Genomic DNA, 19801 nt, shown 5'->3' with positions numbered 1-19801 from the left:
GATCAACCACTAAGCACTTATCCAATGTTGCAACGAGGTGTACCGGGTCCTGGTAGCCGCCTAAGCAATGGCGAGGTGTGGCTTCACATCAAATACGGCTGTTACAGAAGACCGTACAGTTATAAAAAGAAAAAACACTCCTTTTAATGCTGTAACGATAGTCAATACCTACTTGTACAGAAAAAACATTCAGATATTGATAAAATTGCTAATTAGATTAAATGTGGAAACAACACTACTCCCTTTTCACAACAGTAGAACGTGTATCGATGATGGTGACTGCATGAGTTTTATTTTGAAAATTAAAATTCGGAAGTCGTGTTATTTGTGTTTTTTCTTCCTCGTGACTAGCATGACACTGGTGAGGCGAACAGGCTGAAATCCACGCTGAGGGAATTTCGTTGAACTAGAGGTGAATAAATTTTAAACCTCAATATCTATAAATTCGCGCAATGAGCAGAGCGTTGCTAGTTAGATTTAATAGATGTTTATAGGAGTTCAAACTTTTGCATCGTTTTCCAAGTTATGTTTTTCTATTACTTATTTTTCTTTCTCGTTTTGTTGTTTTAACGTCATTTAGCCTATCTGTACACACAATGCTGACCATTAAATACGCAGCGAACTGTGAACCTTCACATCAACCGCTAATGTTAACGTTAGCTGCTCGCCGTTGCCTTGATGCGCAGGCTTTACACAGATTCATTTTATTTTTTAGGGGGTGCCATGAGCGCGTTATAGTGGACAGCGGGATCGTTACACCTGTTTTCAAAAGTTGTTTTGTTAATGCAGTTAAATTGAGATTTAGATTTTTAGAAAAGGCTTTTAACAACTATTGTTGACAGCCTCATAAAGTTTGGCAAGTTAGCTTACATCCAGTGTAGTAAAGTTAAGCTAAATGAAACATGTTAAGTAATAAGTAAATAAACAACTAACATTAAACCGATTTTTATTTAAGTATATTAAGCCGGAGAATTTATTATTTATGTAAGGTTCTTATTTAATTATTTTTCTATTCTGTTTCTCTGTATGCTAAACCTTAGGAGTTTGATATTTAACGGTCTAACCCTGACCAGACTATTTTAGCTAATAAAATGCGAATACTTTCTTTTTCTTTGAGATTTCCCTATTTGTGTTTATCGTTATCAGTAATTCTTCCTTTTCATCACAGATATCACACCGCATTTAATCGTTGTATTCTTTAAACAAAGATGAAATGAAAAATTGTTTAAACAAAATTACTATTATTATTATTGTTGTTGTTGTTTGGCCAGCCTTGTCTGTGACTTCTTACAAAACACACTTTCACACCTGGATGAGTTAACGCCAGATGAGTTAATACATTTTGCTGTACAATATAAAGTGCCTTGGGGTGACTGTTGCTGTGATTTGGCACTGTGTACTGTCATGTGAGAAAATTGGGACACCCCCATTAACTAATCAGCTCTTTATTATGAACTGTTCACATATCAATTTCCAATCATGATTTTATGTATTACTGGAAAAGAAAGCGACGTAATTGCAATTAAACAACATAAATATAAATGATAAATTTCAATCGGCCTTCAAACAACATCACAGCACTGAATCAGTGCTGCTTCGTGTTTTCAATGATCTTTTACTAATGGCTGACAATGGACGCCCCTCTGTCCTAGTGCTATTGGATCTTTCATCGGCATTTGACATGGTTGACCATAACATCCTATTGGCGAGACTAGAGCACACTGTAGGCATTAAGGGCGCTGCCTTGGATTGGTTTAAATCCTACCTCTCCAATCGGCTCTCTTCGGTACATCTGGCCACATCCTCTTCTTCGGCTGTACCTGTTTGCTGTGGTGTCCCCCAGGGATCTGTGTTAGGCCCTACCCTTTTCTCATTGTACATGCTTCCTTTAAGTGCTATCTTTGAGAAATACCACATTGCTTTTCACTATTATGCGGATGATATCCAGATCTATTTTGAGCTAAACGATGATCTTGCTCTGTCTTTGAATAGCTTCCGAGAATGCATGTGTGAGGTCAAGAAATGGCTTTTGGCAAATACTCTTATCCTTAATGATAAGAAAACCGAAATTATGATTTTTGGTAGTAATGCCCTTCGTGCCAAACTTCGGGATGCCTTTGGTTTTCTCACTAGTTCTTTCTCTGACACTGTTAGGAATCTGGGTGTCTTATTTGACAGCTCATTTACACTTGATAAACAAGTATCTGCTGTTGTCAGATCTAGTTTTTACCAGCTTCGCCTTATTTCTAAGGCCAGGCACTATATCCCGTATAAAGACCTAGAAAAGCTCATCCAAGCCTTTGTAACGTCAAGGCTAGATTACTGTAATTCACTTTATTGTGGTCTCCACTCTTCCCTTTTACATAGATTACAGACAGTTCAGAATGCTGCAGCACGCATTCTAACTAAAACCAAGAAGTTTGCCCACATTACTCCTGTCCTTGCTGATCTGCACTGGTTGCCTGTCAAATATCGTATTCAATTTAAAATTTTGTTGTTTACTTTTAAAATTACCAATAACACTGCACCAAGCTATCTTAAGGAACTTTTAAACCCATATGCTCCTGCTAGGGCTTTAAGGTCATCCTCACAGTTACTGCTGGTTCAGCCCAGATCTCGACTGAAATCTAGAGGTGATCGATCGTTTGCTCTAGTTGCACCGGAGCTGTGGAACAATCTCCCGATTGGCATCCGGGCGTCTGATTCTATTCATTCTTTTAAATCACAGCTAAAAACATATCTTTTTAAACTTGCCTTTTCTACCAGTTAAATGCTGGCTTGCTTGCAGTGACCTATTGACCTATTGTATTAAATTCTCTGCTATCTTTCCATTATTGGTGTCTTTTATCATGGTGGTACAGTCTTACCTTGCTATAACCTATGTGCTGCAGTTTACTCTTATTGGTGGCTTTTATCTGTGAACATAATTCGTTACCTTTATGTATTTGATGTTAATGTGTGAACTGTTTTATTTTTTATTGTTTTATGTAAAGCACTTTGGTATGCCCAAGGCTTTTAAATGTGCTCTATAAATAAAGATTGTTGTTGTTGTATAAATGAACATTTTGTGAAACATCAAAAAACCCAAAAATGTTTGTTTTAATGGAGGAAAAAGTTAGGAAACCCTACCCCCTGATAACTAGTGTTGCCTCCTTTGGCTCATATAACTTCAGCGAGACGCCTTTTGTAACTTTTTACCAGTCTCTGACATGATCAGAAGAAGGTTCGCTCCACTCCTCAGTGCAGAATTCCTTCAGCTGTGAGATGTTTGAGGGTTTTCTGGCATGTACAGCCCGTTTCAAGTCACCCCACAGCATCTTAATGGGGTTAGGATCAGGGCTTTGACTTTGCCATTCCAGGACTCTCCACTTCTTAGTTTTTAGCCAGTCCTTGGTAGATTTGCTGGTATGCTTTGGGTCATTGTCATGTTTTAGTGTCCAGTTCCGCTTCAGCTTTAATTTTTTAACAGATGGTCTCACATGTTCTTCAAGCACCCTCTGATACACAGCAGAATTCATGATGGATTCTGTGATGGTGAGCTGGCCAGGTCCTGCTGCAGCAAAGCACCAAACTAAATTTGAGGTATAGATAAGGCAAGGTTCTTTTAAAATGCTGGTTAACGATGTACTGATCATGTGCACCTAATGTGATACACCTGTGTGTGATTTTAACCATTTTAAGTGGGATAATATGTGAGGGTGTCCTAATTTATTCCTCACCAGAAATTGCATTCTTTTAAAATTACATTTCACATAAAATTTTAAAACGGCTTTTCTTATTTTTTTTAATTGTTTAGTGATATTATTTGGATTCCTCAGTATCATTAAAATTGGCATTAAATATCCATATGGCCAAATATATTTTAAAATATACAGGCTTTCATAGGGTGTCCTAATTTTCTCACATGACTGTATATAAATTGAACTGAAACAGGGACTGTGATTGCAGTTTGGTTTTGTATCACAAACGTTTTTTTTGTTTTTGTTTATTTTGCTAGTTTCACAAAATCTAAGCAATCATCTTGTTATGTAGATGCATGACATTTACAACTTTTCATACCAATAAACTCAAATTATTTAGTGAAGTATTTGAATATTGTAGCTGTAAAAAAAGATACTTAATTATGAAATAATAAAGTCATTACCAATGGGAATAAAATAATATCAATAATTTATAGGGTCATAAATCATTACACACTATAGTGAAAAGTTGTAAGTATTCCTGATATGCAGCCTTGGCCTTGGTTTGGACTCCAAACCCCTCTTTTTAAAACACTGAAAAGTAATATATTAGTGACTAATGTCTCCTTCTGTTAATGCAGCACTGCTTAGTAGGCTTGTAGAAATTAGTTGGCTTAAAGCATGTTTGAACCTTACTGACGCCAGAATGGAGGTATCAAGGAGAAGAATCCTTCAAAAGCACCTGGAGCCAGCGAGACCCCTGCGCCGCTGCATTCCTGCCGACATTGGTAAGTCATCAGTGCAAGTAAACAGGATCAAATGTGCCAGTTTGAAATGTAATGTGTTCCCGTGTAATGAATGTTCATATGGGGATTTTAATACTTTGTTTAGATCCACCAATAAATCCTGCTGCACATGTCCTGATGGATCAAGAGGCAAGTAAAAAATAAAACCCTAATTATGAAGATGGTTGCATGGTGATGCAGTGGTTAGTACTCGTGACTCATAGGAAGAAGGTTAGTTCTGTGTGGAGTTTAAATCTTCTCCATGTGTCTGCATGGCTTCTTCCCACAGTCCAAAGACATGCAAAGGTTAGGTTAATAGCTGTTCATCTGGACGTTACGTTTTCAATGGGAAAAATGTTTTGTCACTCATCCAATTGAATTCTTCAGTCTCGAGACTGAAGAATTCCCTTGGATGAGTGACGCAACGCTACGTCCAGATGAACAGAATCCACCTTTTGGGATTTACTTACCTTAATGATTGAGCATGCATCAAGACGTTAGGTTAATATGTGATTCTAAGTTGACTGTAGGTATGAATGTGAGTATGTCTGTCTCCCTCTCTATTACAGCTGTGCACTATGAAAGCTGGGATAAACTAAACATATTACACTTTTTTCACAGAAGGTAAAATATAGTTTTGGTAAATGAAGCCTACTAATAAAAAAGGAGTTTAAACATTGTTACAAAAAGGTAAAGCTGACAGTGTATATATGATATGGAGATACATGTATAACAGTACTGAAAAAAAGTACTAAAAAGCATCCACCTGTTTGAAGGTAATTCATAATCAAACAACAAAAAAGGATGGGAAAGTGAACATGTTCTAAGCTTTGGCTTTCCATAGTTTGTCCATCAGGCTCTAGCTTGTCACTGCAAATCTGGGTTTTGTAGAGATGCTGTTTGCCATGGTGAGACGTTGTCAGGCTAAGATTAATCTAAGATGATTTTTTCCACTGTGTGAGCACCTTATGCCACCAGAGTAAACCTGTGACACACCTCAACATTTGAGAACGGTGGCACTACACAAAGATGACACATAACACTAACCTTTCAAATAACTTCAGTATTTTAGACTCATGATATCATGCTTTTTAAAAAAATATATTTAAGCTGAAATTTTGTATTTGATAGACAAATATTGGTGTAGAGCAGTTCTACAAGATCATCAACCTTCATAAACAGAAAAAAGGTGAGTCTTTTCTTCTTCTTCTTCTTATATTATTTTTTTCCAAAATAATATATTTTGCTGTCCCATAGGCTAATAAACAAGGCGTGGAAAGCACTTCAGCTTGTCAGTGTGGTAAACAAGTGTTTTTGGTGTGCATTCTAGTAGCTGCAATTCCAGAAATGCCAAGGAGGCTTAGCAGGAGATTAAAAAAAAGTATACACATAGATAGTGCATTTCATATATTTTCTGAATCACAGATTAAGACACATACGTTTGCATGAGAGTGAGACACAGTTTTCACTTCGTTCAGTGTTTTTTGTAAGGTTACGGTTTAATAACTTGCACATATAAAATTTATTCTGCCAGAAGAAAATCTATCACAATGCTGAAAATGTTCTTCACAATTTTATACCAAACCTCTGAACCAAACATAACCTGCTCCTGGCCGTTCTAGTTTTTATTCTCCCACCTGCAGCTTTTCTGGTTTTTAAGGGTTCAAGCATAAACATTAAATAAAAAACAAAATCATAGACTCAGTCTATGAACAAATTTGATGGGAAGTCAACAATATATGGTCCTGTTTTATGATCATATATTAATGCTTATAGAACAATGAAACTATTTTAAAGTTTTTTGTTGCCAGCAGAAAAAAAATATATCAAGGAATCAGATTTTGTCATCAGGGAAACTCAAAGACTTCAGACCCTCGTACTCTCCCCTCAGGTGTCTGAAGAATCTTCCTGGAATTAGTGTTTTGTGAAGAACTGTTTGGTCATTAGGCAGTAATTTCATACCGATTGGTCTCTAATCTGGAACATAACATGCTCCAGAGCAGGTTATAAGTTATCATGGCAATGTACCCCAGTAAGAAGTAAACCACCTTTGTAGTACGGGAAATCCAAGGTTAACTCTGAAGTTACCTGGATAATCTGATATCCTGCTTCACAGTCAGGCCTCTGGTCACTCTGACTGAAAATCTGAGTGTCTCAACTCTACTGCTTCCAGCTCGACCTTGTCTCTTTTTGTCAGAGCCACTGTCTCCAAACCATTCATCACAGCAGGTCTCGCTAACGTCTTGCAAATCTTCCCTTTCACTCTTGCAGCGATACTTCTGTCACAAATCACTCAAACCTCCTCCACTCCCCCTTGCCTGCATGCTCTTCTTCACCTCGCTTGTGCTCTGTTCATCCCTTTGAAGGGTTAACCCCATGTATTTAAACCCATTTACCCTCATTACCTCTATACTTTACAGCTTCACTGTTACACCTGTCATCAAACCCTGAATTCATAAACAGTGACAAGGAGGAATTTTGGACCAAAGACATCACAAATGTTTCCTCAAAAAGCTGATATTGTGAGGAATGACCACAAGAGGGCCTTAACATCCAGTAATCAGAGAATTATCACACACCTGAATAAGCTTCTTAGAAGGAGTTTGTCTTTTAAGTGAGGTTGTGTTTGATGTTAGCCAATGCAGAAGTGTTGGTGAATCCCAATGCATCACAAACATTTTTTGTCAGCTTTATTACCTTTGAGGTAAAGAAGCAACCAGATTCTTTTGGATATCCCTAACTTGAACTCTTATACCATGTTTATCTTCAGACAGGATATCTTACACAAGGGACTTCTTAATTGGTCTGGCCAGTTGTCCGGAGGCCAGGAAGAAGCCAGAATTCTTGCCAGAGCACCCAATAGTGTTAAGTGAGGCAGTAAGTGTAAAATTCTTGTTGTTTACTTGCTAAGTGGTCCAAATAATATCAGTAGTGTCTGGATTTAAAATGCTTTTATACTATCTTCACAGAGAGATCCTGAGCAACTAAGGCTTTATGAAATGAGGATGAATGGCAAGAAAGATAAAATGTGAGTTTAATACTGTAAATTTGTTACCACAGTTTGACTTTAATGCTTTTTTCATACAGTAGAAAAACAGTAGAGAGTATAGATTATGATTTGAATGAAATACCCATTGTTCTTCAAGAATAATTTGAACATTGGACATTTATAACACCAGTTAATGTGTATATGTAGGAATTAAGTTAAAGTTAAAACCTAGAAAAAAAGGTAGTTTTTACGGTATATTGTTAAAATTAGGTCGCTAACATAAACACCATAATAAAAATATGTCACCTTTGTTTGTTTTTAGGGCGGCTGAAGGGCTTCACTCACCTTGAGAAATTAGTCTTGCTTGTGCAGTGTTTGTGTTTGCTGTTCTTCCTTTCAGTTTAATTTAACTTTTTATTTCCTATTTATTATTTTGCAGGAGGTTCACAAGAATTTCGGTTTTTGATAACCCCCTGAGAGTGCTGTAGTGTATTTATACTGTGTGAACACCTTTTTGAAACAGAAAAAAAAAAACTGAATGGCTACTTTTCAGATGCTTTAATAAAAGTCCTGAACTGAAGTGATGGCGCCAATTATGTTTACACATAATTAGAAATTCTCTGGAGTTAAGATTTGCATTTGTCTACAAATTGCTTTTGATTTTCTGTCCTATACCTCTGCTATTATCAACCTGCTTCAGCAGCAGTTTCCATCACAAATGACACACCTGTGTATTGTACAGCTGGTGAGCATGTCCATGCATTAAACAGCTTAAGAAATTGGCATAAACGGGAGTGACTCTTGCATCAGTCAAGCAGATATTAACAGGAACACCAATGGTATTTTATTTTATCTGTTTGTTATGTGTTCTACATAAAGTGGTTATTTGACAACAAATTTGCTATAAAAAAAAAAGATTAACGGTCAACATGAATCTACAGGAAGTGAAAATCACACATGAAAGATTTTGTTGAGCACATTTTATAAAATGTAAGTATTTTTTACACTATTCGAGGATAAAACCACGATTCCTGTACTTAATGAATTAATTTCTTGTACAACCTTCGTCATTTTGACCAAACTGACTCACACAAAATAAACTCGGAAAAGTACTGCTTTTCCCAACATATGCGGAAATCCTTTGATAGCGCCGCTGTAACTGAACATCTGCTGCACTTCGTCGACCTCTGTACGTGACCGGAAGCCGGTAGCCAACAAGTGAGTGGGTGACGAGACTCATTTAGTACCCCTGTGACTCATCCGACGTCACGGCATTGTGGGCCGGCTCTCGGCGTTAAGTCAGATTTTAATACTGAAATGAAACGGAGGAAGACAGCAGCAGAAAAGTAAGCTCGCAAAGAGCAAAACATCTATATCTGCTTTTTATTTTTTGTTTGGTTTCGTGAGTCCCGTTGGCTGATCTTTCAGGTAAGGATGAAGCTCATTACCGTATTTCCTGTAGCCGGTGCGCGATAGTGCTGAATCTGCATGTTGACAGTATGTTCCTATGGTGACTGTTTTAAATGTAAAAACAAAACCAAAAACCTTAATTGTCCAGATTCGAGAACTGAGTTAGATGTTGGTGAAATTCTAAGTAACAGGCTTTCTCAGCAGCCAGGTGTGGTTATGCGTTTCTTTCATTCTGCTCACTGAGTAATTTTGTTCGGATTCGGCTGTTCGCAGGAAACATGGACTCAAAGGCCGAAGGAAGCGCTCCGTGCAGCAGGTGAGAAGTTCCGGTCAACATAATGTTCGACATATTTGTTTAAAAACGCAGGTACTACTCGACAAAACCGCTTTACACACGTCAACTGCAATGTCGTCTTGGAATGAGGAAGCTGGGGTGTGACAGGATATATGGCCATTGATTTTCTTTTCTTTCTTTCCCCCCCTGAAAGTCGTGACGGTTTTGTTATTGTTAAATAACACCGTCTTTACAGAACCAATAAGATATTTGTAATACTGCCCCGTTAGCTACCCACCATATTTACGTAACAATCATTGCTCTTCATTGATCTGTGTGATTCAGTGTTTTAACTGACCCTTTCATGTCTATCCTTCTCCCCTCTTAAAGCCCTGTTTATGTGCACAACCCACACCTGGATGCACTGAAAGAAGACATCCTCTACCACTTCAGTCTAGGAACTGAAACTCATAGCCTACAAGATATGTTTGGTGATGTCAAAGTAATGTATCCCATAGTCATCTTTTTTAATTTTTATTTTAAAGCCTTGAGCCTGTTTTTGTCTGTGCAGTTCTCATGTCTATCTTTATGTGTGTGCTTTACTGTAGTTTGTTTGTGTGGGTGGGAGTCCCTGGAGAATGAAAGCATTCACTGAGTACATCGCAGCTGAGCTCGGTATGGAAGACCCCAAATCTGAGTATCCAAATATCTGTGCTGGGACGGATCGTTACGCCATGTACAAAGTTGGCCCTGTCCTCTCTGTCAGTGTATGTAAGAACAATATCCTCAATGTTATTTTGTTTTCCACATGATCGTTTTCTTAACTTGTATTTGTTAATCTACCAAAATGCATAATAATATCATGAACGTCATTTAAAAATTGTGTATATCTCTGCTTGTTTTTGCAGCACGGAATGGGCATCCCATCTATTGCCATAATGTTGCATGAGCTAATAAAGCTCCTCTATCATGCAAAGTGCACAGATGTTACAATTATACGCATTGGGACATCAGGTGGAGTAGGTATGTGCATTTGGGCCCTTTTCTTGTTGAGGAAAGGTGAAGTGACCCTTTGGAATTGGGTGCTGTTTGGGATTAATTTGTAGATTAAGCCTAAAGACCAGCTTGTGATAGGATCTTAGTTACCATGGGACTAATTACATGTCATACCAGACCCATTTTCCAAATCATTGTAGTAAAATAAACAACCAAAATAAGGTTTTTTGTTTAATTTGATAAATATTTGTCAGTTTGGGGACTGATTTATTTCTTGTGCGCAGCTGTGCAAGATGCAGTTACAAAATGTTACCGGTGAATAGCTGAAAGCGAAAGTATGATCCTGTCAACAAAATGGTCTCTAGGTTAATGATTTGTTTTCAGTTTAGACAAAACGAGGCAAAGGTTTCTGTGTTATTAGTTACATTTTAACAAAGCTCAAAGGATCGGGTATTACAACTAGCGGGAAAGCAGAGATGGTGTAAGCAAAAATGAGAGACAGCATAAGAGTGATGAATGCTGAGCACTAGACTGGAAAACTGTGACATTTTAGGTTAAAGTTACACTTAAATGAAGATCAGTATTGAGGGGTTATATATTTTTTGTCATTGTAAATATATAATAATACATGTGCAGCATTAGCAAGCTAGAAATTCGTTTGTTATTTAGAATATGCTAATTTCCCTTGTAATTGTGTCGCACGTACTTTCCAGTAGATGGATCGTGTGATGACGCAAGAGATGACAACAGAGTCTTTGTTTTTAAAAAGGGCATATTTTTCTATTTTTATCCCAAGAAACAGACTAAGGTTCCTTAATCAAATTGCTTCATGAAAACATTTTCACAATTAATTGCAAATACTTGGTTTTAACTCATTTTATCAGATTTTTGAAAGAGAGATCAGCTGATCTTTGAAGCCTGCCTTTGAAATTTACACAACCTTGGCCTTACACAAGCAATTGCATGAACATTTAGCTGTTGGCCTGTGTTGCATCTTTGATTTTGAAGTCTATACATGTAACATTTCCAGCACATGATGCACACGATGGTGATTCAATTCTAGAAGCTGTGACTAAATTTTACAACCACAGATCTTCATAGTAAAGATATATGCTCTAGAAAGGGCTATAAAGTAATTTGTCCTAAAATCTTTACATTTGTATTTTCACTTTAAAAAACTTTTTCATCTAACCTGCTATATTTGGCTTTCAGGACTTGAGCCTGGCACTGTTGTTGTCACCAAACAGTCTGTGGATCCCACCTTTCAGCCCAGGTTTGAGCAGGTGATCCTTGGGAAGACCGTGGTGCGCAATACTGATCTGGACCAAAGCCTGGCTGAGGACCTGCTGCAGTGCAGCAAGGAGCTAAACCAGTTTAAGACAGTTGTAGGCAACACCATGTGCACGCTGGATTTCTATGAAGGTTTGAGTTCTGATGCATCAATGTGTTAGCGAGTACACTGTTTGCCAACATCTACACTCTTTCACTGTCTTCCTGTTTTCTCTGTTTGATCACACGTGTAGGGCAAGCCCGTTTGGATGGCGCTTTCTGCTCCTACACTGAGGAGGACAAGCAAGACTACCTCAACAAAGCTCAGGAAGCAGGAGTTTGTAATATAGAGATGGAGTCATCAGTGTTTGCTGCTATGTGTAAACTGAGTGGTCTACGAGGTAAGAAATTTCAATATCAGCATCGTTTTACTTCTGACAGCATTTTTTTTGTGTCTGAAAACTTTTATCTCTGTTTGTGAAAAGCGGCTGTGGTTTGCGTCACGCTCCTGGATCGGCTGAAGGGAGATCAGCTGCGCAGCTCTCACGAAGTTCTTCACAGTTACCAGCAGCGTCCTCAGATACTGGTCGGCTACTACATTAAGAAGCAGCTGAATGCCAAAGTGAAAGATAGCTAAATAAATGCAAGCATACAGTAAATTCTTATGATCTTCTGTCTAGAAGTCATACCTTTAAATATCTCCAAAAGACTTAAATGATGCCTTCTATTTATCCTTTGACACTGATTTAGTTGATACACTGCTATAAAAACATGCACCGCTACACTGTTGTTTTATTTCGTATTTCTCTTAAGTACACTTGAATTGATGTAGCACCCTTGTATTTAAAGTGAGTTAAGTTCATGTGTATTAGTTAAGGTCGTCTTATTCTACTTGACATGTAAAGTTTCAGATCCGTAAAACTTGAACCTGTAAGTCTAAACTTACAGTGGTGCCATAACAAAATGACCTTTTTACACCTATTATAAAAAATACATTTTTAAAATATTTTATAGGTTTAGATTTGTTATTGAAAACTTAATTGTGTATGTGGAGATTTTTTTTTACATTTTTATTGTCATCCAGATTGTATTCAGTTTCTTCGACCTTTGTATATGTGCTCAGCATTTCTTTCACAATATAAAATTGCAACAACACAACACTCCGCTTGAGAAAGATTTCTGCTTTGTGTCATAAATAAAGCAAGCAAGTAAAGCTTTGTGCAGTCTGAAATTTCACAACATATTAAGAAAAGAATTCTTTAAGTAAGAGGCACTGCGGCACAAATGCAATGTGAAGTTTGTTATATGATCTGTCAGTATTTGCAGCTCTTGAAAAGCCTGGTGAAGTCAAGATCAGCATCCTGACCAATAAACAAGCCAAAGATATTAATAAATGGTGTTCTGGTGTGTACTGATTGAACAGTAAATTATCAATGATAATAATAATAATCTCCCTAAAAGATTTTGGGTAGACTGGTGTTGTTGTCACATTAACTGTTAACGCCACATTAAAGGACACTTTTGCGGTGGTTAATTTGTGGAAAAGACAGAAAAGTTTGAGGGGAGGAAGTATTTTGTCATTTTTAGGGGTCAGAGTAATTTTTCATGTTGCTGCTTTTTCTGTAATAAAAAGCTCACACAGTATTAGTCGGTTAAAAATTGGACACTTGTTAAAAAGCTCAAGGTTTTTCATCAGCAAGCTTAAGCCATGTGGTAGCTAGGTTAAAATGTGACACATGTAACAACTGAGCCCCCGCCCGAGTATAAGAAATGAGAAAGGTATTTGAAGCTGTAAAGGCAGTGTTGTATAAATATATCTGTTTGTTTCTTTGTTGGCAGAATGGTTTGTGTTGAGCCACACACAAACAGCTGGCCGAAGGAAGTATGGCTTTGTTGTGTTGTCTGCTAAGGTTATCATAAAGTTACATTAATTTGTTACAATTAATGAAAAAAAATGGAAAGAATACCTACTTTGAGGTCGTACCTTAGGCTTGGATTTAATGAAGGAACAGTTATTGAAAGATGTTTCAATCAATCAGCAATTCATGTAAATTCGAGTCAAAATCATGAATACTAACCTTGGTCTAACCTAGTTTGTCTGTTAAAATCAGCTATATGGGGAAAACACCTGGTTTTAAAATTTTCAGCTGGTGTCACAGGGTTCATTTTCTAGAAAGATCTGCTGAGACTGAAGTTACTTTGGACTGCTTTGGTCAGAGGAATAACTTTAGTACACTCATTCCCTCTTTTGTCTAATGCTGGTGATAGATGACGCATTAAAGGTTGAGATAAAATTGAACACTCTGACTAATGGCGAGTGTCATTGCTGATATTTTTGACCAGCAGGCGTGGCAGTCTGCAGCAGCTCGGTGAAGAAGTCTTCATTCTTACTTATGTTACAGTATTATCTGTTTGAATTAGTTTAACAGATCCTTTTCACCGCCACAGCTTTGACACGAATCAGTATGTGAATGCAGGTGTTATAATCACGTAGACTTTGGTTTTGTTTTTTTCAATCTAAACTTTAGTCATTTATAATTCCTGTAACTTCTTCATACTGGACTATATCATGACACAGTTGCAGGTTGAGGAAATATCGGTTGTTGTCAGTGTGGTGAATCAACTGCACACCAGGATATTCACTTCTTTACGCAAAAAAAGTGACAATGTTGGTGTATTTTATTTCTGGCCTATATTTTTTGCACTGTTAACTTGGATCGTTCTCAAACACATTATTATTACATTATTATTCAGGCTTGAGGACAGATAACGGCTTTATTCTGTGGTGTCTCAGTATTTTGAGCTTCTAGCCTACACTGGGTGGTGTAAGACGCGCGGCGCGTGAGAGGAGGGTCTGTTTGCGCGCTCCCGTGCGTGTCCACCTCCCGTCTGCTATCCGATCCTTCCTCCGTCTCTTCGCTGACTCAGTGCCTTAAGCAGCATCACCGCTCACCAGAACAGATCTACAGCATCCTCTGCGGAGAAATACATCAGCCATGGCTAAAACAGCAACCGGTAAGCATTAGTCTGGATGGGTTCAGATGGATTAAAGCGGGATGGATGCACGGTACAGGTGCAGGATTTTTGCGGAAGGTCTGTGTCGGCCCGGTGTAGCCTACCGGCTGGTGGTCGTGCTTCTGTAACAGCTCCACCATAAAAATAAATATATAAATAGATAAAATAAAATAAAATAAAAGCTTTCTTTGCCGTTTTCAACACTAAATTGCATTAAATCACATTTCTGCAGACTATTGTCTCCACGCAGGACTCTATTGATGATAAGAATGTGGGCTCACGCCGAGCATCCTCTGTCGTTAGGTTACTGAAAAATCTCCTATATTATCCTACCTATGTAAACATATTCATTTTTATATAACAATTGTGTTAGGTAACATTGTGTAATTATACAATATGGGCTGCCTGAGAGGGGTTTACTAACCTTACAATGCTCCACCTGCGGTTCACGCTACAGCGGCCCCAACATGCAGCATAATGCAGACGGACCGCACCCAAGATGCTGGGTTGCCGATCATTTAGCCGACACCAAATCATTTGGAGGCTTCATCTGTTTGACTTTTACATTCATGTGGCTATAATGAAAGGTGCAGGTGATCGTTTCACTTTTTTTGTCACTTAAACGTCTCTTTAAGATGATTGTTGTCGGTTATAAGATTGCACCCTTTATTCATGTCTTTAGCTTTCCTTATCTATTCCTTGCAAAGGATTGCACCAGCTGTGGCAGAGGTGCTGCAGTTTATTTTCCAAAAATTCATTATTGATATATGTTACAAAAATAAAATGTAGGTAGAGTTAGCACACTGATATTAGGAACTAGATTTTACGCTAGTCATCTCTTCTGATGGGTAGTTATTGTTGTAGGCCAGACATTTAGCATGGGTTTGTTTGTTTTTGGCTACCTATTTTACAAAATTCTTAATATAAGCCACCCATTCCTTCAGGGTTTTTTTTTACATAAAATATAATGTGCCAACTCACTATTCTGCATGTAGTAGCATAGATTTGTAGTTAACCAGACAGGTGTACGGCAGGGTGGGAGGCAGGCCAGCCCTGCAGCAAGGGGCTGCTTCACACGCTGGCCTTTGCAGCAGAAGGCATAGCAGCACTGACAATCTGTAGTCCTGAAGAGCCAGGTGGGCCCTTTGTCAAAAATAGAAAGAGCACGAAGAACTGGCGGTGAAGATTAAAAATAGTCCAAAGATCTAGTGAAAGTTAATTAAAAAAAGAACGTTCAGGTCATTAATCTGGTGTTTTTTATGACTATGACACCACGGTGACCGAGGCGCATTATTGGACAAAGCTGTTTCATGTCCTGATTTTAGCTCACATGTGAACTTCAGTAAAAGTAATGGTTGTTATGCTCTTAGTTTGATAATGCTCACAGAATACATTCATCCAATTAATTATTAAGCAGTGCTGCACTTAGATACATTTCAGACTTTTAACAGCTCATTAGGCAGTCATCTGAGCTAACAGGCTTGTTGAGAATTTCCCCTTTCTTAACAAGTAATCAAATTGAAAATCTCAACTATATGTATCCATTTGTGACAATGTTGGTTGTGACAAATGGATAATGCTGTGTTTGTTTTATGGTTTTATGTTCTTGCAGCATACAAAGAGAAGATGAAGGAGCTGTCTGTCCTCTCCCTCATCTGCTCCTGCTTCTACCCAGAGCCACGCAATAAGCTTGTGTGTGACTTTGAAGGTACAAAATCAGCTGAATCATGGATTTTCTTTTAAATTAAACAAGCTAACTCCATGTTGATGATTTCTTTCAGATTTTAGACAAAAAATACGTATCATTGGACTGATACAGTAATATGTCTTGACTTTGCTACCATTAGCATTGTAATTGTGTCATTTACAGACATGGAGGTGAAACCTATAAACAAGCGGGCCTCGGGTCAGGCTTTTGAGGTGATTCTCAAGCCTCAGTCTCCAGTGTCAGATGTAGCCCACAACCTTCCCTCACCCCCAAAGAGGGATATCTCCTTGGACGACATTGAGAAGAAACTCGAGGCAGCTGAAGAACGGAGGAAGGTGAGTATATTGCATCGATGTCAACAAGCTTTAGGTGTTTAAACTGTAAAACAAAAGAAATCTTTGAGACATTTAACTATGGAAAATGAATAATTCATGTTACAAGATGGAGGTGCAAATGATTCAATTTGAATACTTCTGTATATTCAGTACCAAGAGGCCCAGGTGCTGAGGGCTTTGGCAGAAAAGCGAGAACATGAGAGGGACGTGTTGCTAAAGGCTATGGAAGAGAACAGTAATTTCAGCAAGATGGCTGAGGAGAAGCTCCAGATGAAGATGGAGCAGATCAAGGAGAACCGTGAAGCCCACCTGGCGGCCATGATGGAGCGCCTACAAGAGAAGGTGAGTCGTCAGCTTTATCAGAACTAAAAGCATATGAAAGGGGCTGGGCAGCGTCCTGATGAGTAATCATTCTCACTGTGCTGTTGTGACGTTTCCAGGAGAAACACGCGGCTGTGGTGCGCAGAAACAAAGAGCTGAGGGAAGAGCTGACAGCATGAGCCTCACACGAGTCCAGACTTCCATCCACCCAGTCCTGTCCCCTTCCTCGGTAGAGCCTTCACCCTCTTCGTAACAGACACTCAACCCTGGAGGCTGAGAGGTTCAAGGACCTCACCACTATATCACAACCCACCATGCCACCAGTACTCACTATTATCAGTATTATCAGTGGATATAAACATGAATAACACTCATCTTGAGAATTGAATGGTTTTGTTGATTTAAGAGAAATTGAAAGAATATGGGTTTTATTGGCTTTAATTTTGTCAGTACTTTTATCTATCTATCTATCTATCTATCTATCTATCTATCTATCTATCTATCTATCTATCTATCTATCTATCTATCTATCTATCTATCTATCTATCTATCTATCTATCTATCTATCTATCTATCTATCTATCTATCTATCTATCTATCTATCTATCTATCTAATATTTTCTTTGTCTTTGATTAATGTTCAGTTCTTGAAGTTTGACTCTGCGACCATTTTCTTGTGGAAGCTCTCAGTGGTGTGAGTTGGCTGTAGACAGGCATTTGCATTGATTCCCGATGATGTCCTGATAATGATGTTTTTTGCTGTGTCTTTTGTGAAGAATGACGGTTGGTGTTTCCAGACTACAGACTCCTCAAGATATCAACGTATCTCATCTGTATCTCCCTCACGCGCACCTACTCATTCTCAACACGCACACTTGGAACTTAACAATAATCGAATCCCCACAGATACATAGAAGTCCACTTCCTCTGAAATGAGCTCAATAGGTGCTTTATTGTTATTAAGAATGTCTATGCCCAATGGGAGCAACTGTTTATACACTTGCAGATTACCACTTTACCCCGACGGCGCCATTTTTCGATGAACCCATCGTTACCCAAACGAATAGCTTTGTTAAGAACACGGTATTGGGAATGAACCTTATAAAGTTGTGAATGTTATGACACCATACTGGTATCATGCATAGTGTCTTGGACAGTAGAATGTGCTGTTGCTCCCATCTTGATATTGATAGTGTGAACATTACTTATGTCTGTGTGGGTGTGTGTGAATGAAGAATTACCTTGAGGCATCATCAGCACCTTCTCTCATTTAGGGGGTTAGATAGAGAATGGATGCAGGATGCTTTACATTCAGCACACTAAACTAGTCTCTTTTTAATATACAGTACCACTGATATCTGCCTGCATCTTCTGCTGCTTGTTTTTCTCCCTCCATCTATTTCTCTGTGAAAGCTTTGCTGAATAAAAGTTTGGGGTTCTGTGAACATGGCATGCACCATCTGAAACTTTTCTGTAAACTGCCAAATAAAAGAACCAGTTATCTACACATCCTGAGAATCTTCCTGTAAATTTGTATTCTAATCTGATTTTAATAGCGTTTTAACATTTTTATTATTGCAGTGTTTAGAGTAGTTAAAATGTACAGATATGTAATTGATCATCAGCAAGTATGAGCACCTCTATAAAAGCAGAGGGTTTTATTTTTACAGTTGGATGGTCTGGAGCAGTTGTGTGTTAACACAATGCCAAGGACGAAAAACATCAGCTATGATTTGGGAATGGTCATGAGGTCGTTTCTGAAAAATTTAAAGTGGAGAGAAGCCGTCAAAGTGGAGATGGTTTACCATAATGCACAGCCCCATATTTGGCAAAAATAAAATACAGAACATCAACACAAACATTTTATACCAACTGTGAAGCCCGACAGTGGCGGTGTAATGATTTGGGCTTGTTTTACATTTGTAGGACCTGAGCATCTAGGCTCTCCTCTGTATGCCAAAGTTTTCTAGAGACAAATAACGCTAATGTGCACTTATTCTTTTGTGCCCGTGGAGGGGACAGCATATGATTCACATGATTTCTGTACTCATCATATCACTTGGGAGCATCGTGTCCTCTCTGGAGAGAAATATTTCATCACACGTTGTGTTAAACTGCAGTAAACCTTCCCTAAGGTTTGGGCCCAGTTTTCCACAACACAGTGCCATAACTGAGCCACCAGCTCTGGGGGGTTGAATTCTTCTAACTGTACTTAAGCTTTCCACCAGCAGGTGGCAGTGTCAGATTTATTTGGGACCAGAACCCTCCCAAAACAAAACAAAACCCTACAACCCTTCAAAACTGGAACAAAATATATAATATGCTAAACAGGAATATAGGCAACAATATTAACAGTATTACTGACTGGCTGAATTAGAATATTAGATTCCCTAAAATCTGCTGTTGACATTTTAGTTTTCATAATCTGATTTATTATTTACAGCATGTGACTTAAAGCCCTGGGGGAATACAATTCAGACAGCAGATGCCCCACCTGAATGCCTGATGTGCTTCATGCATGGATAAAAGACCAAGCCATTAAAACAATGAACCCCTTAAAAGCCATGCCTCTAAAAGACAGAAACAAAAACAGTACCTAAAATGCGGAACAGTGATTTATGGGTCCAGCTGCCTGAGTGTTGTTGTTACTTTTCAACCTCTTTCCTCCAATGTCCTCATACTGTTCACACTATTGTCTCCGTTCCAGACCAACCTGAGCTGGTGAGGTCAGGGTAACATTGTAAAGGATTTCCTCTGGCTCTTAATGATTTCCTGTGTATTCATAAGGGCAACAATGCTGTCGAATTCAGTTACTTACCTGGCACACAGTAAAGGAATTACCTTTCAGTCAATAGCCAGGACCTCATTAGCTCATGATTGACTTCTATGAGACTGCAATAGAAGTGCACCTGCAGATTGTGTGTCATTATGGGAATGTATGGGCTTTATGAGTAAAGGAGCTTCTGTCGTCTGCTTGTATGTAGGACTTGGCTGCATGTGAATGAATGTGAAAAGCAAC

The 19801-nt window shown here is 38.4% G+C and overlaps 3 protein-coding genes across 7 annotated transcripts; all 3 read left to right on the top strand.

Annotated features, from left to right (window-relative positions):
- The first annotated feature begins 304 nt into the window (after nt 1–304).
- Nucleotides 305–8034, top strand: gra (granulito). Of its 3 annotated transcripts, XM_085292267.1 has the most exons (8): nt 354–412; nt 1272–1331; nt 4386–4468; nt 4572–4615; nt 5597–5654; nt 7236–7342; nt 7435–7493; nt 7777–8034. In XM_085292267.1, exons 3-8 carry the CDS (start codon nt 4387–4389, stop codon nt 7802–7804), a joined length of 378 nt encoding a protein of 125 aa, XP_085148393.1. In that variant the 5' UTR covers nt 354–412; nt 1272–1331; nt 4386; the 3' UTR covers nt 7805–8034. The 3 variants fall into 3 exon arrangements, with proteins under 3 accessions (XP_085148391.1, XP_085148394.1, XP_085148393.1); XM_085292265.1 differs by lacking the exon at nt 1272–1331 and having other exon boundaries at nt 305–412; XM_085292268.1 differs by lacking the exon at nt 1272–1331 and having other exon boundaries at nt 351–412; nt 4322–4468.
- Nucleotides 316–12616, top strand: upp1 (uridine phosphorylase 1). Of its 2 annotated transcripts, none has more exons than XM_085292264.1 (8): nt 316–412; nt 9138–9180; nt 9529–9640; nt 9747–9905; nt 10047–10161; nt 11347–11556; nt 11658–11804; nt 11889–12616. In XM_085292264.1, exons 2-8 carry the CDS (start codon nt 9143–9145, stop codon nt 12038–12040), a joined length of 933 nt encoding a protein of 310 aa, XP_085148390.1. In that variant the 5' UTR covers nt 316–412; nt 9138–9142; the 3' UTR covers nt 12041–12616. The 2 variants fall into 2 exon arrangements, with proteins under 2 accessions (XP_085148390.1, XP_085148389.1); XM_085292263.1 differs by lacking the exon at nt 316–412 and adding an exon at nt 8174–8882.
- Nucleotides 12617–14260: 1644 nt separating this feature from the next.
- stmn2a (stathmin 2a) lies at nt 14261–18291 on the top strand. 2 transcript variants are annotated; one of them, XR_014894434.1, is made up of 6 exons: nt 14261–14418; nt 16031–16126; nt 16289–16461; nt 16612–16803; nt 16902–17011; nt 17559–18291. XR_014894434.1 is itself a non-coding variant. In XM_085292261.1 (5 exons), exons 1-5 carry the CDS (start codon nt 14400–14402, stop codon nt 16959–16961), a joined length of 540 nt encoding a protein of 179 aa, XP_085148387.1. In that variant the 5' UTR covers nt 14261–14399; the 3' UTR covers nt 16962–18291. The 2 variants fall into 2 exon arrangements, 1 of the variants encoding a protein (XP_085148387.1); XM_085292261.1 differs by having other exon boundaries at nt 16902–18291.
- The last annotated feature ends 1510 nt before the right edge of the window (nt 18292–19801 follow it).

This window comes from Mchenga conophoros, linkage group LG11, assembly GCF_057382185.1.
Source record: "Mchenga conophoros isolate Kocher_MC1m ecotype Shallow Benthic linkage group LG11, M_conophoros_male_GT1.1, whole genome shotgun sequence".
NCBI classification, from domain to species: domain Eukaryota; kingdom Metazoa; phylum Chordata; class Actinopteri; order Cichliformes; family Cichlidae; genus Mchenga; species Mchenga conophoros.
This window is presented reverse-complemented; position numbering and strand designations above follow the sequence as displayed.

Bases quoted from the DNA above. Each gene is read 5' to 3' on its own strand.
- gra (XM_085292265.1), top strand. From the start codon at position 4,387: ATGGAGGTATCAAGGAGAAGAATCCTTCAAAAGCACCTGGAGCCAGCG. The intron at 4,469-4,571 runs GTAAGTCATCAG...TACTTTGTTTAG, and splicing joins CTGCATTCCTGCCGACATTG to ATCCACCAATAAATCCTGCT. The intron at 7,494-7,776 runs GTGAGTTTAATA...GTTTGTTTTTAG, and splicing joins AATGGCAAGAAAGATAAAAT to GGCGGCTGAAGGGCTTCACT.
- upp1 (XM_085292264.1), top strand. From the start codon at position 9,143: ATGGACTCAAAGGCCGAAGGAAGCGCTCCGTGCAGCAG. The intron at 11,557-11,657 runs GTTTGAGTTCTG...TCACACGTGTAG, and splicing joins CACGCTGGATTTCTATGAAG to GGCAAGCCCGTTTGGATGGC. The intron at 11,805-11,888 runs GTAAGAAATTTC...GTTTGTGAAAAG, and splicing joins TAAACTGAGTGGTCTACGAG to CGGCTGTGGTTTGCGTCACG.
- stmn2a (XM_085292261.1), top strand. The intron at 16,462-16,611 runs GTGAGTATATTG...CTGTATATTCAG, and splicing joins CAGCTGAAGAACGGAGGAAG to TACCAAGAGGCCCAGGTGCT. The intron at 16,804-16,901 runs GTGAGTCGTCAG...TGACGTTTCCAG, and splicing joins TGGAGCGCCTACAAGAGAAG to GAGAAACACGCGGCTGTGGT.